The sequence below is a fragment of the Accipiter gentilis genome, chromosome 27, assembly GCF_929443795.1.
Source record: "Accipiter gentilis chromosome 27, bAccGen1.1, whole genome shotgun sequence".
Classification (NCBI taxonomy): Eukaryota; Metazoa; Chordata; class Aves; order Accipitriformes; family Accipitridae; genus Astur; species Astur gentilis.
This window is the reverse complement of record NC_064906.1, coordinates 1,186,893-1,205,148: the sequence shown is the minus strand read 5'-3', so window position 1 is coordinate 1,205,148 and position 18,256 is coordinate 1,186,893. Positions and strand designations below refer to the sequence as shown.

The 18,256-nt window shown below is 37.4% G+C and overlaps 1 protein-coding gene across 7 annotated transcripts in view; it reads right to left on the bottom strand.

Annotated features, from left to right (window-relative positions):
* PTPRM (protein tyrosine phosphatase receptor type M) overlaps positions 1-18,256 on the bottom strand; it is a 523,234-nt gene that overhangs the window by 336,242 nt on the left and 168,736 nt on the right. For all 7 annotated transcript variants that reach the window (XM_049830233.1, XM_049830234.1, XM_049830235.1 and 4 more), the window contains exons 4-5: positions 8,851-8,929; positions 5,727-5,842 (exon numbers count right to left, since the gene is read on the bottom strand). In XM_049830233.1, the coding sequence (XP_049686190.1) occupies positions 5,727-5,842; positions 8,851-8,929 (195 nt within the window). The remainder of the gene's footprint in view (positions 1-5,726; positions 5,843-8,850; positions 8,930-18,256) is intronic.

Sequence of the window (18,256 nt, the reverse complement as noted above, 5' to 3'; positions counted from 1 at the left end):
CAGAGAATATCCATTAGTCTCCTGCTATTGTTAGGTCTGATGATGATGCTTATATACAGCTGTCAGACATATCCTGAGATCCTATTGTTATTTGCTTGCCTTCAACAAATTTTTACTCTTAGGTCTGTATTTCTGAAATAAAAGTTATGTGTCTGAGAATTAATTTTTTAATTAATTATTTGAATTTCAACCACACATTAGAATGAGGCTAGGAAAAATATATTACTTCAGTGAAGTGATGACTTTCATCAACTGTAGCTTTCCACTGTTTGAGGAACCTCTCTCAAGAAAGGATACCCACAATGAGTCAAGGTAAAAGTTTCTGAAAAATACAACTGCCACGTTTAGTGATGCTACAACAAATCTTTAGAAACTAGTATTAGAAGATTGGGTTTGATATTAAAATGGAATTTCATGATACCTGGGTATCTTCTGAACAGCAGTTTCGCTGAAGTCACACTTTAGATCGTTCTAAGAACAAGTAGCACATAGAGGGAACTGAATGAACCAGCTGCAACTTAGAAGCAGCAGCAGACGGGGGTGGGAAAATGAAGAGATGGAGCCAGGCCTGAGAAGCTAAGGAACAAACAATCCAATTGCAGAATCTGTGTGATTCCATAATTTAACAGATGTGCCTCTATCGCAGAGACCTTATGTCACTTCACTTAAACTTTTCCCAGGACTCTTCTAACTGTATGCTGATATTCTGGAAGCCTAATTTTGGTCTTTGCGGTCAATTCCCCAAAGTACTGGCCGCTTGCTATTGCAACTAACATCAGCAGACACTGAGCATGTGCTCAGTGCCTTGCATGCAGAGAATCAGGTCCAGATGTCTCAGACACTACTTTCAAAAGGGATACATTTTGCTTTTGTTTCTTAGTGTTTCTGTTGATGATTATATCAATCCATCCCACAACAACAACTCAATTATTTTGAAGCATTAAGATTAGTAGAAAAGATTCCATCAGAAAATGAATAAACCTGTTTTCAGAATTGATTTGTATAGTATTTAGTAAGCAAGTGAAGCCCTAAATACAGTTGTGTGAAGGAACCCACTTATTAAGGAGCTATTCATCAAATGAGTATGTCCACTATACTGAAAGAGATGGGGATTCTACAGAAAAAAACCAAAATGTTAGTATATAGCTTTAAAAAGGTAGGCTCAAGAGGTTCAAACTTTTAAGGCTGCAGAGGCACAACTTTTCCTGAACATTGCCTTGGAAATATTTTAATATTTAAGCAATTTTCACTTCATAATAATTGTAATTTCAGTTACTATTAAATGTAGTATTTTCTCTATGTAAATATTCAAAACATGACAGTTCAAACTTCATAACACTTGCAGAGAAGAAAATCTATGTACGTGTATACCTTGGGCTCGTAGTGGAACAAATTTACCTGTTTTTAAGTAAATCTTTATTTTTCTAAACTTCCATCTAGTTTGCAAGCTACAATTTAGACTCCTGGCTCAAACGTGTTGGTGGAAAGCAAAATGTTTGCTTTTTCAATGCTGTAGGCTGCACCAAAAGAAGGTTACTTCCATAAAAGAATTTTACCCTCTTTCTCCTATAATACAGATTTGTGTTTCTTGTGCCAATTTGCTAAATGCTAATAGTAGCACAAGTTTTTCAGAAGACATTGTCTCAGCTGCTTTCACTTGACCATTAACTGTTCTGTGTTTCACATGTTAATTTCTTTCCAAATTCTAACTTTGGCTCCCACCTACAAGTGTTTGGGATTTTTTCTGAAGTTTATTTCCATTCCTTGGGATTCCCAGCTCCTTTAGTGCCTAGTGCTTTATCTTATCAACTCCTGGAGCCTGTAGTTTCAAAGGGAATTTGTTTAATTAAAAAAAAATTACAGCAATTGCTACAGTCCTTACAGTGGGAACACAGGATAGAGCACAGGAATGGCATTTTTGTTCAATCATTCAATGGAACAGAAAGAGTCATCCCATACTGACAATAACCTGTGCTGTCCACAGATGTGATAAAATATAAGCAGATGGAACACATCTGTTAATTATAAACATTCCTTCATTAGTGTCATCAGATTTATTTTTAAGGTATGTTTATGTTTAGAACATAAGCTAATGGGGACATGAGTTCATGAACATACAATCTACCCAGTGACCTTATTAATTTGACACTAATTACAACAACAAAAACAAGCTTGTATGAGGCTGTGTTGTATTCTTGAGTCCTTTCATTTGACTTTAACTTGCAATGATATCACTGAAAAAACCCACAAGTTGTTGACAAATTATCTCACAAGCTTGCAATCATAGCTCATGCACTAGAGTGCATGGCTGCCTAGCAGGATCAGGAAAAATGTTTTTCTTGCAAAGCACTGCACTATGGAATAGGTAAACAGCTTTCTGTCTTCCCTTTTCTGAAAGAGCAAATACTGATCACAGCATCATGAAACAAATTTCATGGCTCAGTGGTCTAATTTGGGCAGCTAACCTATGAATTTTGGTTCCCCCATCACCCTTTTAATTGCAAAAACTTTCATAATACTCCGTAAATTAACAGACTTCATATTCCATAGGGAATAAGAGTGGGATAGGCTTGAAAAGCAAAAAAAAACCAAAAAAAAAAACAACAGAAAACAAGGAGGGAAATAAAATATGATTTCACTTAGGACTGCTTCAAGGCCTGGGTATTATTAAACTAAGAACATCTATGCTGTTTCCAACAACTACTCAGCAAGGACAAGGATACCAAAATAACCAACCAAGTTACAATTATTTATTTGTTTTAAGGAACATATATCCCTCACAGTCTAACAGACTGTAAAAAGAAAACTATTTGTTCACCAAAAATATGTGTACTACTAAACTTGAAGTATTCTGCTGCATACAAGTTGAAAGGTACTATATAAAAGAGAATGAAGTACAGGAGTAAAATCCTGCCACTAAATCCTGCCACTACTGGAAACAGACAGAAATGTCACTGATTTCACCCTGGCAATTTACCCGTACTCCAGACTAACAACATGAATCTGAAAAAAAAAATGACAGGTACTGGAAATCATTTGGGAGCAAATTATCTCATGATATTCTGGAATCGCCAAATCCAAACAGATTAGGCCTCCTGATATGACTTACATGGCAGACATGCTGAGAAGCCCCTGATAAAATCACATACCTGTATTTATTTATTTACTATGGTTTGCCCTTAAGGTTTTATTAATTTAAGGAAACAAACTGCCAAAAGGATGGCAGAAAGGGCTTAATATTACTGGTGGACAAGCTAGGCATATCACAGAGATTGCATGACCTACTTGTAGTACCACTAAAACCTGAATCCCTATTACCTGAGTGCTAGCACAAATATCTCCAGAGAATGGTGATCATTTTATTCTGGCTCTAGTGTACATAAAAATGTCTTTTATTAAGATATTTTGTAGTTGAATATTGGTTCTATTGTTACCAGGAATGAAAGCATCTTTTACATCCATTTAACCAGTCCTATGATGTAGAAGATACCATGTTTTCTGACAGCTATTACAGATAGCTGCATTGTACTCACGGTCCCGTGGCAGTGTCATGAGATATACAAAATTCCTCAATATCACACCATGAAACCAGACGGTCTCAGCTGATTGATGCCGAACTCCAAGGTCTGGGGATCTGTTACCCCATAGTGACCTAGTACAGTAAAATATAGCTAATTCTGTTGGGAAACTATCTCACAGCCTTGATTTGCAACATCCCAGACATGGAGCTGTCTGATAGATCCTACTGTAAGTTGCAGCAGACATCTGTGGAAACTGGCAAACAAGTACAAAAATAAATCCAAGCTATCCAGGAGTCCTGTCAATTTTAAAAATGTTCTTACACAAAGGCACACCTGGAATTTGCACAACCTTGGACTGATTACCAAAGGGACCTGTAGTTGCACGGGCAGGATAAATAAACAGTGGCCCTGCAGGAAGACAAAATTCCTCAAAAACTCAATCTGTCACTACTTTCTTATCCTTCACATAGAGGAAAAAAAAAATCTCATAATCATGTATAAACAACGAATCACTTAACCAAGCTCAGCAAATATTCTGGAATTGCTACTGCTGTTAAGAAGAACGATTTTATATTTCATAAAATCTAGACAGATATTTATTTTCTAAAATAAAGAAATTACATTCCAGCCTTGCAAAGGATTCATGTGTCCCCTAAATTCTGTGAAAAAAAGTTAAAGCTGAAATTATACTGTCCTGAAATCTATGGATTTCCCTATATTGAATTCTACCTTCAATTTTATACAACAGCCTTATGCAAGAGTTCAAAGGTTCTAGAAAGGTCATCACTGATGAAACAGCAACCTATTATTTTCCACTATGTGCTAAATACTTTCCATGGCTGGAAAAAACATTCTCTCAAAAAATTTCAGTGGCTTAGAAAAGACAGGAGTCTAATTCTACCAATTCAACACTGTAATACTGTCTTTAAGGGGCTGGAGCGTTAGAGAAATATCAGCCTTATATCAGCACAGAGGTTGAAAATACCCATGCAAACCCAAATAAAAACAAAGGAGATTTCCATTCCCTTCTGCTGTATTTGATCTGGCTCCTTCTGGATAGACATTAACAGTTCATCATTCATATAGAGATAAATACGAGTCTTTGCTTTTCAAGTGGTTTTACTTACTTGTTTGTGCACCAGTTTTCTTGTAACTACTCAGCTGTTTAACCTGTCACACTTAAATGAATCATTTCCAAAATGCTTGATGAAATTTTGCACCAAGTGCAATGTGAAAGGAAAACTATAGTAAAAGTCTGAAATCGTTTAAACAACAAAAATAGAGAATTTAATCTCTAAGTCCCACCTGTTACTGTTGCTTCAATTTCTCCTATCCCTCCTTCTTCACATACTGCAGTTTCATCTGACTGATCTCCTTAGGCACTGTTTTAGGCACCCTTATTTCCTTCTCACAGACCCAGTCCTAGCAGGTTGTTTTTCACGTATGGAAAGCATAGGGATCTGGAGGTTGGTATATCCCTAATGCTAAGTCCAAATATAGACTATTGTTTGCTGTAGAGAACAGACAAATCTGGAATGATGGCAGCAAGACAGTTAAACTTGCACCCCCATTACTAAAGAGATCAAGTAAGATGCATGTTTTTGATACAAGGTTACATATATGGATAAGGGGATACTGTCTTTACTGAAAGAAAACAAGTTGGAGACAGTCTTTAAATCAAGATCTGACACCTACCTAGAAGCTATATTACTGAATAAGTAAAAAATTATGGATTCAATGAATATAGCTAAGATTCTTTGGCTCTATAATACAGAAGGTCAGATTTGACGGTCATACTGGTCTTCTCCAGTCTTAAAAAGTAAGAATGCAATTTCAGCTGAAAATACTAAACAGAAATGAGGTAAGCCAAGAAAATTATTATGCATAATGTTGCAGTTAGTCAGCACAGACATTATAAGAAAGTCATGTGCTCTTCCTTGGGGATTTAGCCTTTACTCATGACAGCCACATGTAACAAAAAACAGTACCTTTATTTTTAAGAAGGCATCCCATAGAAACAAGGGAGGAAAATCTTCCGGTATCATTTTCCACAACAGAACGCCTACTATGCAGCAGTTCAAAGGTGCTCTAAAATCTCATATTGATGAATTGGACAGCCCTATTATTGTTCATGTTTTACATTCTTTTCAGAGTATGAACTCCCCTCCCCCCAGAACTCAGAGCATTACAAAACAAAGAAATTACCTGTAACCAGAGTCTGTCACCTGAGTCTGTTCCACCATTGGCAGTGCATTGAAAAGTAGCAAATTGTCCTGCATTGACTTCCACACTCTGAAGACGCAAGAAATGGGGAGTTTTTGCTGTTGGAAGAAGAAAAAGTATTGAAGTTATGCAACACGGAAGTACTAACTATGAATAATACACCATGCAAATGAAATAGCCCTGTTTTAAAAGGTTCAAATCACTGACTACACATGAGATTTTAGGTTGGTTTACTTCCGTACCAGGGAAAGAGCAGAAGAGAAGGGTGCTGTTTAATTGTTCCTGCTGTGTAAATTATCTTAGCTCAGTATACCCCTTGCAATAACACTCTATTAATAAAGATCATATTGGAAACTAATTATGTTTTGAACAAAAACCTATTAGATACTTATACTACCAACTAGACAAAACAGTAAGAAGTTGAGTGATGTTGTCAGGGAACATCTTTTTTCTTCTTTTTTTTTTAACCAGGTACACTGTCTATAGAGGAGATGCCTTATAAATGTAGCATACCAAATGGCTAAAATACTAACATAACACTTCTCACCAACTACAGCTGTATTCTTTAAATACAATTCTCTTCAACAACACTGCAGGAAAAAAAACCAAACCACAATGCATTCTCCATACCAACAGTTATTTTTCATTTAGAAAGAGAAAACACGCCCAGTAAAAATTGAAGTAATATTGCTACAAATAATCTAACAAATGAAATAGGTATTCAAACAAGAACTTTGCCCACTGAAGGAAGAAAGATAGCATGTGCATTTTTGTTTTCCTGGAAAGAGTCAACCACATGACACAGAAAAACATACAAATTTGATACAGAAGCTTATCCTTGAAAAGGCAGTATTCCCTAACCATTCAAATCCTGCTGCAGACAAGGGGACGTTTTGCACTGTCTATACTAGCAGATAAGCCAGGATCTAAACATTGCTTTCAGACATGGAAATGTTAGTACTAGCAATAAACTGGCAAACTAAACGTACATTTTCTAGCAGCATCACAACCATTTAAACTGTTGATACCATTATCTTAATAGACCTTATCACTGGGAGAAATTGCAGTTTTAAGGAATTTATAAATAGCCGGCTTCCAGAATTCAAGAAAAGGTTACTTAATATCCAGTGCAAGGCAGTATAAGAAGGAGGAGATGGAATAAAATAGCCCAAATTAATATCTAACTATGGAAGAAAATCTTTTAATGATAGCTGTCCTTACAGCAAATTTATTAGCCATACTGCCTTTTTTCTTAAACACTTCGCAATAAGGACAGACAGACTTTAGGCCAAAGTCATCCTCTTGTCTGTCTATCAAACTATTCATGTCTGACTATCAAGTTAAATTCTTCAGTAAGTTCCCCATTTCTCAGTGGCTTTTTTTTTTACATTGCTTTTATTTGTGTTTTTTTTTTTTCTCAGTCTTCTTTAACTCTGGAAAACTAGCCTGTCTGAATTGTCAGGTATGGCCTAAGTGGAGAGGGGCATCAGGTTTTAAAAGCAAACACACACACACACACACACAAACTTGAAAAATCCCACCCACTCACCCACCCCCACCCCCCCCAATCCATCCCTTTCAGTTCTACATCCTTACAACTTGCCTTCTGCTTGGTTTTTGTCCAAACTACCCAGACAACTGCCTAGCAAATATTTTTCCCATTTAAATTTTTGTTTAAAGAGTTAATCATTCAAAAAGTATACAGAAAGAATAGCATTATGAGTCTTGCAAAATTTTAGACACACAGTAGTTCTATTCCAACTTTCACACTTTTTCCATTTTTTGTAGACAATGTAACTGGTTTGATGTCTCAATTTCTACCATTTTAATTACTTCACCAAAGAACTTTTCATTAAAGCTTTTTCATTTCAAGACTGTCACGTTAGAACTCTATGCACTATAGGGGTGTAACTCAGTCTCCACATTAAGAACACCTACTTACAGGTTTTGAGAATTGATTGGTATAAGTGCACAGATCAAACCTCTCAAAATCTGTGTAAGAAAAATTAGTAAGCTGATAAAATGCTGCTTTAGACTTGTCCTACCTGAACCAAAGATATAAATTCAAAATGCAGAAGCACAAATACTGTGTAACAACATGAGAGCCTGCTGTGTTTATTAGAACTAAGTGATTCAGAAGTAACAGCTGCTGATTCTGCATAACTGTCTCTGTATTTGAAGAAACGTCTGTGTCTTCTTGCCAGTAACACCAAAACCATTTTTATGAGGTTCTCCGGTACTAACCAATAAACCACTTTTTATCTTAAATCGCAGCTCTTATAAGCCAAAAAAAGTGCACACAAGCACAATGCAGTATAAGAGGAAGGTGAACAATTACACAGAAGTTAGTGTCTTTTTCCCCACTCAGTCATTTGGTCAATAAGATCACAACCTACAATTCCACGTCTGATCTTAATACACCTTATTTAACAAATAGCAAATAGGTGAAATAATCGTTTATTTAAGTAGCCTGTTCAATTACAACTGGAATATTATATTAAAGCTTTAATTTACAAGGTTTTGTTTTGACATCAGTTTTGAAAGAACTTAGGATAGTAAAGTTTTACATATCCTTAATAATGTGATAAGGAAACATATCTGAAATATAAGGAAGGAAAACAGTGCAGAAATTGAGCCATGAACCTTGGGAAGTACCCTAAGTAACCTTGCTTAGGAAAGCCTCAGGCCTCAGCCAACTGAGTTTTCTTCCTTCTAAGCCTTGGAAAAAATAATCATACATATTCAGCTCTCGTGGTGTTCATCTGCTCTCACTAACGTCTCAGCTTGTGGCTGCACTGAATTTTTGATGCAGACAGAAAACTGGTCAACAAATCTTGATGACTTGTTCTGAAGGAGTCGTTAGATGGCCCAGTTAGGGTCTGTGGCTCATGCCAAGCGCTGTACACAAGGTGCATATAAGAGATGTCTCTAAAGTCAATAACGTATGGTGCCGAAATGCTAGCAACACTTTGTACATACTCAGCCTGTATTTATAGCAGTGACATTGTTTTCTGACATTTTCCTTATATTTTGCTCCACATTTATTGAAGCATAGTGGCACAGTCATTTTAGGGGGCTGGCTTTAAAATGGCAGATAGGTACTTACTACATGGATGTCCTAAAACTTTCACTTCATCAATAGCCACATATCCTGGGTGACCTGAAGTGACCACTTCAAAAACAACCTGAGAAGCAAAAAAAGAATTTCAGTTAGCAGCTTTGTAACACAGGGAATATAAAAATATTTTGTTATGGAAAAATACATCAACTCTTTTAACATGTTGAGAGCACCTTGAAAACAAAATACAATCAAAAAAACCTCAAAATGTGTTATTCTTTTCATTAAAATTAACCAGAACATAAATCACATTTTTTTCATGCTTATACTATTTTTGGAGATTTACAAGTGTGATCATATATAGGTCACAATGAGAAATAACCAAATCCCCCCAATATTTAGTCTGCCAAAGTAGTTACCTAATAATCATCTGAAGTATTAAGATTTATATTTTATTTTCAATTCTTTGTCTTGCAGAGTGAACTCCTAATTTTATTTAAAAAATTATAGTTCTGCAGTATACAAAGATTTGCACAGTATCAGACACAAACATACCTATTTTCATGAATGTATTTTCCACGCTCTTAATCTTCCACCAAATGCAGTGAATTAAGTAAAGCAGATCCATTTGCTACGGTTTGTTTAATGGCTATAAACAGGTCACAAAATAAATGGACCATTCTTGTCATTTGAATTAAGTACACTCAAAAGTAAACCTCTCCAAACTTTGGCAGCCTTAGCTTTGAACATCCCAAGAATGTTTATGTGGAATAGTAAAAAATATGCCAGTAACATTAGCAGGTAATTTCCAAACCACTGCTCAAGAAGTTCATGCTCAAATCCAGGTTGTGATTTTATTTTTTTTTAATACTTCCCTATTGCTTGGAAAGTTAACTCTAACTGTCTCTTGTAATTGGCCTCAGGATGTACACTGAGGAAGATAAACTTTAGAAACTATTTTTCACACTTATGCTGTACCTGACCTTGGAACAGGTACAGAAGGACACCACATACCATATCCTTTACTGCAATTATTTCAGCAGAAAGAGAATGAGACAGAATGCAAACATGTCACAAGGATAACATACAGTCCGGTAATATTATATCACAGCTACCTGGTCCTGAATAAACATTGGCAGAGCACCAATTCTGATTTTAAAACAAACCTTGAGGTGAGCAAATTCTTCACCACCTCTTGCCTCTGCCTTCTCCCATCTTTCTCATTGCTCTATCTGTAGACACCAATCCTATTCTTCTCTCCCAGATATCATCTTCCTAAACTCTGTCCAATTCTCCCTCCCAATCTCACTGGAGTGAAATTGCCATAAATACGGCTTTAACTCCACATGGCTGGCAAGGAAAAAAATATTTGTCATTCTAGTTCTGCCTCCTGTCTACACAAAAAATTCAACCTACAGTGCCAACGTTGCCCCTAGATGAACCAGGCAGCAACAAGAAAACGCAACATGGCAATGAGGAAAGCCCGAAAGCCACAAAACAAATTTTGCAGAAACAAGTTCTGCAAGAAAAGGATTGCTTAGTCACAAGACACAGTCTGTGGCCTTCTAAATGCCCGATGGCACTCTGATGGCACTTAAAGTTGATATTGCTGATCCACAGCAACAGAGTGAACCAGGTAAGGATTGGCCTACAAAGAAGAAAATCTCCTGGTGGAACTGGTCTTGGGAACTATCTTGGGACGCAGAAGTTCTTAAAGAAGAAAAAAGCAGAAGCTCTTAAAGAATAACTTGCACTCGAAGACCTGAAAAGCTTTTCCAACCATGATCATTCTTACCCTCATCTTAACAGCCTTGAAATGGAAATACAGAGAGAGAGATGATGGGCACATAGTAACCCTAAGTTTTGGTGGCAGTGCAAGACCCAGAATGCAGGTCCTGTTTTCACTCACTGAACTTTGAAAAAAGAACGAGCATTTCTCTCAATTAACATATATGACAAACAGTTGTATGTTCTCAGTTTGTGCTATGTTGTCTGAAAAAAACGGTTATGCTGGTGCCCTTGGAAGGAGAAAGGCACTGCTCCATTTCCTGAAGAGCTACCAAGCCTATTCAAAACAGAGAAGAGCTGAAAGACTGTAGGTCATGAGCACCATGGCACAGACCCAGGAACCTGCACTTAATGTAGGGATGTTACAACACAGCGGTGAAGAACAGAGAGCAGACAGCCAGGTCTCAGAAACAGTGGAAAAGTTTCCAGGGGAAATATGCTGCCACATGGAGTTAACTGAATCTAAGTGTGGAGGCACAGACCCGCCTGTAAAAGACACAGGGCTGGGCACAGTTACTGATTTCTTTCCTGTGGCTTTGAGTTTTCTCTGTTCAGAAGAAAGAGAACAGTTAACTCTATTGTTTTTACTGAAATATAACTTATTAAAAAAAAAAAAAAAAACACCAAAACAAAAAACCTACTTCCCTTTTGGAGTACTCAGTATAAGGAGAAGATCTGCACAAGATCTGAAAGGTCTACCTGATCCACAATCCCATCACTGCAGAACAGAAGAGGTTTTTTCAGGTTCTTCACTTTTAAACATGCTAAATTCTAGAAAAACCCCAGAGGAATCAGCACATCCACACCTCTGAAGCAGCCAGCAAAACCAGTCAGAAGTTTTCTGCTAAAAATGTTACTGCCAGAAAATGGGGATTTAACTATTTTTTTAAAATGTTGTATAAAAGTGCCTTTTCCAAAGAATTACCTGACTTCCAGCAAAACCAAATACCTGAGCTCTAGAAAATAAAACATATGCAATACCTGAGTAGGAGATCTCAAAATAATTTCTATAACTCATAACAGCGGAGCTCTCTGAAAGGTTTTAAGTACTTCATTATTGCAATATACTCGCAGACAAAAAAACCTTTGTAGAGTCTAAACACAAACCCATTCCTTCAGTTCACAGGCAGGAACTACAACCTTGAAATAACTGTATCACACCTTCTATGACAACAGAGAAAGATTCAATGAGTAATCTAAAATATCCTGCTGTATCTCTAGATGACATACCAAAAATGTCATTACCACAAATAAGCTAGGCAATGTATCAAGAAATTACCAGCTGGACATACTATTAAATTACAATTATTGTCATTAAAGAGGGCATGTTCCAAAGAAAAGTAATAAAAATTGAAATATTGTCAGTTTAATCATGCTTCCATCAAAAGCAACAGCTAAGCTGATATCAACTTTAAAGATGGTAAGTTTTGGTCTCTTCTGACACAAAATATGCAATTTTTAGTAAATGGAAAGAGACACTACAGCCAGTAGTGACATACCACCATCAAAGAGACATCACTGATATGCCTTTTACTTCATATATAAAAGAACATGACACCTATTCCAAGTACAGTAATATAATTTCCATTCTGTTCACAGGCTGTGAAATACTATCAACTACCGTATTCAAATCCAGTATTTTGTTTTATTTAAATTAATAAATGAAGATTATGGATGAAAATATCTGCTTAACTAAGCATTTTCCCTTTTTACACTAAAAAAAAAAAAAAGATTCTATGCATGAGACATTTCTAAAAGTCCTTGTAAGTGTGCTGCACACCGTAAGAGGGTGCTCAGAAATGGACTAGAAACGCTTCTAGTAGCTCATTTATTCATTGAAAAGCTTATATTAGGGATGTCTAGACTATTCACAAATCGGGATCAGTTTTGCTAGTAATTTCACTAGAAATGAAACCTAGAAACTTATTTCATATCTAGTTTTTCCATCATTTCACATTTGAAAAGTTGCTTGTCTTGTAAAAGTTAACATTTTTACTCCCACCTCCAAACTCTGCCTTTCCTCCTGGACCCCAGTCAAAATAGAGACAACATTCCAGCAAAGTCAGACTGGGCAGCCCTTAGATTTTTTGCCTATTATTCCACCACCTTATCAGTCCGGAAACAACCGGTTAAAACAGTGAATTCATTTGTTCAGGGAAAAACTCTGCAAAACGTTGGCCTGAGAGCTGTTTTACACCATTTTCCCCCTTGCAGGCCTGCCAAACAGGAACCAGAGAAGCAGCTTAGCACTGCACCATCCCTGATGCTCCCTGCTTCAGTGAAGAGCAAAATTAGCTTTTCATTCCTGCCACTTCCCCTTGCTATGTATGAACAAAGAAAGGGGGTCTGTTCACCAACATAAATGCTTACTGCTGAAAATCTGTGACTCAAGATAACTTGTCTCTTCTGAAGAACAATAGAAATAAACAGATTTTGTTGCCACACAACGTCACTCCGTAAATTCCTGCCTTTGTTGTTGCAAAATTACAACGCTTCTAGTCAAAAGGTGGATTTACCTAATATAAACACTCTCTACTTGACTTAAAAATAGCACTTTGCAAAAACAAGAAAAAGGAGTATTAAGAAAGCTACTTAACATCAGGCTGCAGACCTGTTCCCCTGCCCCCTCCCAGTAAGTAGGCATCGATGTGTCCCACGCTGCCCACAGCACACGCCGGCTCTCCCCTCTGCCTGCTGTACTTAACCACACAGAGCGCCTTTCTTTGACTATATTTTACAAGGCATTGGGAACACTTTCACACCGTAAAACTGGCACTGTCTTGTACCCCTGTGGGTTGAGTTCTTCTCCCCCTTTTGGCTCATCCTAGGATTATCTGCTTTATCACTGGGGCATGATCACAGCAACGGCTGCCTCATCGAAGACACACAAAGGGAGGTTCCTGACTTGGTCCTTTCCAGGTCCTGCAGAAACCCATCACAGCTTATTGTCTTGAGCTGCCTAAAACGTGGTCAGGCCTCCCTGCCTGGGAATTCGCTTTATGCCGTTTCCCTCCCCACCTCCTGCTCCCACATAACTACCATTCAGAACTCGCATGTGCACTGAAGCATATTTAACAACATTTTGGTGGTTGCTGCCAACCTGAGACTCCAAAGAAACCTCTTAAGGGCGAGCAACACTGAACTCCTGACATTAAGGTTTATTAAATCTTATTCTTCTCTTTTCATTTCTAAACCAGTTGTCTTACATTTCTCCACTGAAGGCCCAGAAGCTTTCTTTGTTCAGGAACAAGGGATGGGAGAAAATAACAAAGCCTTGTGTATATGACAAAAAGCGCAGGCCTGCTTACTCTTGACCATTCTTAGACTGCTGGGGTTTTTAAATTTAGGTACACGGTTTGCCCTGGCGCACCTTTCTCAAAATAACTATTCCCAAATCACCCAACACGATGAAGAAGAGTTGTTTAAGATGCCTGACACAGGGCTGTGATTCAAAATGCAATATGTATTTCAAGGTTTCTTTTGAGTTCAAAGCGCAGTTCAGGAACTGTATGTCTGCAGTTGAATGCAACACACACAATACATGAGAATGTGAGCCTGACCTTTACTGCACAAGAAGCTTAACTCTCTGTCCTAGCTGATGACTTAAATACATTGCATGAGCCAAACTCTAAGCAAAGCATGTACAAAGGAGGTTATGAAGCAAATGAAAGTTTAAGTAAGTCCAGATTTGAAAAGGTAGGTTGGATCTACTGCTTCTTATTCCCTGAACTCCTAATTTACAGGGGAAAGTGTCAGAATGGTAAAGGATTAATCTCATCTCAGTGTGAAGCGATACCATGTAAATCCTTTGTGTCCTTACTAAAAAATATCAGGAATTACTGCCAGGCTCTTACCCCATTTTCTCATTCCAGCTTCACAGGAATTTATGTTTAAAGAAGGTGCAGTGACATAGAGAGTAGCATTACTCCACTGCAAGCTATTTTTAATCCTTTCAATTCCATTCTGGATTTAAAAAATGCAGTGTTTGTTGTTTTATTTAATCAAGATTTGTTTCAGCTCACTGCTGCCATGCCTGACTCCCAGCCAAGTACAAAGCAAATAATTCAAAAATACAAAAACTGATGTGGGGACGGTGCATAACTTGCAATAGTACTGTGCCAAATTGCTTGTGTGCAGGGTTAGGAGCAGGAAACAGAAACCACTCACCAGACTCAACCCAGTAGTGGCATTTTGCATATTGCAAAGTTCTAAAACTGCAATGCTTCAAAAACATAAAATACACTTAAAATACTACTAATTGGTCTGAGAATCATTAACTAACCTAGGAAATGAGAAAAAAAAAAACCTACTCCCCCTCACCCCAAACACACAAAACAAGAAACCAACCCTGAAATAACAGGTTTTCCTCCTGTTAAAAGATCCAAATGAGGAAAAAAATCAAAACATTAAAAATACCCACCCCCAAAAAAAAACCACCACCAAACCCACCCTCTCCTCACTAGAGGAGCAGCCATGCAGCCTTTTCAGGACTTACCTGTATCTCAAAGCATCAATTTTAGAGCCTCTCAACCTGAGACTGCTCCCCAAGATTCTAAAAAAGCTCACCACTACCCATAGAAATCTACATAGCATTTAATCCTCTTTTTCTGTGTAAATCCTAATTCTATTCAAGTAAGGAGCAGGGTGAAGGTCTTAGTAATTACACGAAGCCTTGTTTTGTTTGCAGGCTGTCTCTAATGGCATCATGCTTGCTCTTAAGATGCACCAAGTAGACAATAGCTCAGTAGAGCAAACAATTTCTCCTGTGATCAGTGGAGATGGATAAAAACAGGAAGCCGATGCTACCTCAGAGGAGCACTCCTAAAGGGATTTTACAGTACAGAAGACCAGCTCCTGTAGAAATATCCCAGCTACTTTGAAACAAATAGCTCAGAGACCAGGAGGCACAGCAGAAAAGAACAAACTGTACTGGTTATCTTTGACCCTCAGAAGGTGTTTGGCAGCTTGAACTTACGTTACTGCAACTATACTGTAATCAGCAACTGGACTGCAATGTAGATATACTCTAAAGTCAAAGGCAGATAGATGTTAAGCAGTAGCACTTAGAAGACCATTAATTATGGAATTAAATATATCCTTAATCACCAGAATACTTGACAATTTAAGTTTAAATAAACAGTAATTAAATTATAATTAGTTTTGTTACATGCAGGTTATCATTGTGATTTATATACGTAGTACAGCTTTCATATGGGGTGAAACCTACACAAATAATTACCCAGTAAAAAGAAAAGTGTACACTAAAAGAAATTAATTACTTTGTTCAGAGACTCTACTTCTAAAGAGTCGATTCTAAATGGAAACCCAACATGAACGGTATTAACAAGCTTGGATAACTGTTGTTACAATAATAAAATACTGTTAATTATTAAACCTTTTGAAAGCTTTGTATATATGTGTTAATAATACATGGTTTAAACAAATACATCTTTAGAAGTTGTATTAAAATGCACTTCCCACTACACAATCTAATTTCTAGTCACATACCATCAGTGAGAATTATTTTGCCTATGTTTTTCATGAATCAACAGCAAAACAGACCAACACCACTGTGTTTTTAAGCATCCTGCATTACATAAATATTGTAACTCTGAAATATTATCATATATAATTTGTCTTCAGAGTTCTGTAGTACATTTTGGCTTCATTTGCAGCTAGACACCTTGTAAGTGTCCACTAATGGAACAGAATTATAAGGCATTCACAAACATGCAGATGCCTACATCGATATGCGATTTAAAACACAACAAAGAAAATCACACAATTACATTACTTTGTCCCTTCATCTACTAATGCTGAGCCTTTTCCTGAAGATTACTCATCAGGAAACTACCAACCTTCATATATGAAAAGTTAAAAAGGACCCTATCTTCCTTAAAAATCTTCTTAGAGGACTTCTCTTATTTTTATTCAATAAGGTCAGACAGCCTCAGAAAATCCCTAGGAGGAAGTCTTGTACATTTTGGAGGTTATGTGAGAAACACATGGATTTGTGCCAAAAGAGGTCGGAGTTTTGGAATCAAATTAATAGCAGCTTAGGAAACAGACCTGGTGCTAGACACCTGTCAGATAGGTCCTCTGCCTTCTCCCACCATACACACAGTCATCTGAGCTCTCACCTAACTTGGATGCACAGTCACACAATCCATGTATACCCTCTCTCCTCTTCCTGCCCTTCTCCCACCTGCTTGCACCTAACTTCCTGCCTCCCCCCAAAACAGACTGTGAAGAACAAAAAGCATGAAAACACATGAAAAGAGTTCAGAAACAATGAGAAACTGCAAGTGTCACCAGGCAAGTGAGGAAATTCCATTACAGATTTCCGAGAGGATGGAGGCAACCAAAATGGAGATGATTGACCATAAGCTATCAAAATGGAGACAGCTTCCTCAAGAATAAATTAGCTTATCTACAGTGAAACCAATGAAGTTACACTATTTTACACTGATTCCGTGGACTGCCATGGATATTACTATATCATAAGACATTTTGGCACATTAGCTAAATTGCAATACCTAACCAGGTATTATTTCAGACTATATGCAGCAAATGCAAAGAAAATGACTTACTATACTCCTCAGTGAAAGAAAGATTATGTAAAAACTTCTATATTTCTAGAGGCAAAGAGACCACATGGAATCCATTACAGACTGAGGTGTTTATTATATACTAGTTGATGCACGGCAATTTGCTAAACTGCAGTACAACATCCATGCATATAAGGGTCCACCTATGAATAAGAGTGAACAGTCCAGATGGCAGGTCTCAAAGAGTAAATGGACTAGAAAGGTTAGGTTATCTTTCTATTTCTATGGCCAAATATCCATATTACTTGGACATCAGTTAGATGTATCATATTGTTAGAAATCTGACACAGATTATTAATAGTATCAATAACATTTAAAACTGTCAGAGCTTGCCTCTATTTTTACTAACATGTTAATTTCACTTAAATTTACTAGTTAGAGTCAAGGCTTCTTCTATTAAAATTCCCCTCTCCACATTAGCATTTTGGTTCAGAGCTACAGTGAGGCTTTGAAGAGCAATCCTCATCTTTACTGACTGCTAGTTCACAGAGCAGTTTTGTTGCATAAAAACCAGACTCCTTTCAGAAGACAGGAAATTAGAAGCTCCTCTACTAATTCACTCCAAACCCAGATGAAGACATTATGGTCCAGACTTAGGCACGAGCAAGACAGTCATACATCCACCCAGTATCTGCAAAATGTGCACATACCACATAGCACTCCTGAACCACCCAGCATGCTCACAAATCCCTCCAGTAGATCCCATGTTACAAACCACCAAGAGTTATATCCAATCTCAGCCATGAAATCATCTGTGGGATGCTCTACTCTTCTCCCACCATCCACCGAGGCTAACAACACAGACTGGTCCTCATTATTTCAGACAAGATAGAAAGGCTCTTTGGCATCCACTGGAGGGCATTCTGAACACTGGCATCAAATCGGTAATGTGGGGTCCACAGTCTTGCAGTAAGGTCATAGAATCATGGAATATCTTGAGTTGGAAGGGACCCATAAGGATTATGAAGTCCAACTCCCTGCTCCTCACAGACTACCTAAAACTAAATCATATGACTAGGAGTATCGTCCAAACACTCCTTGAAATCTGACAGGCAACA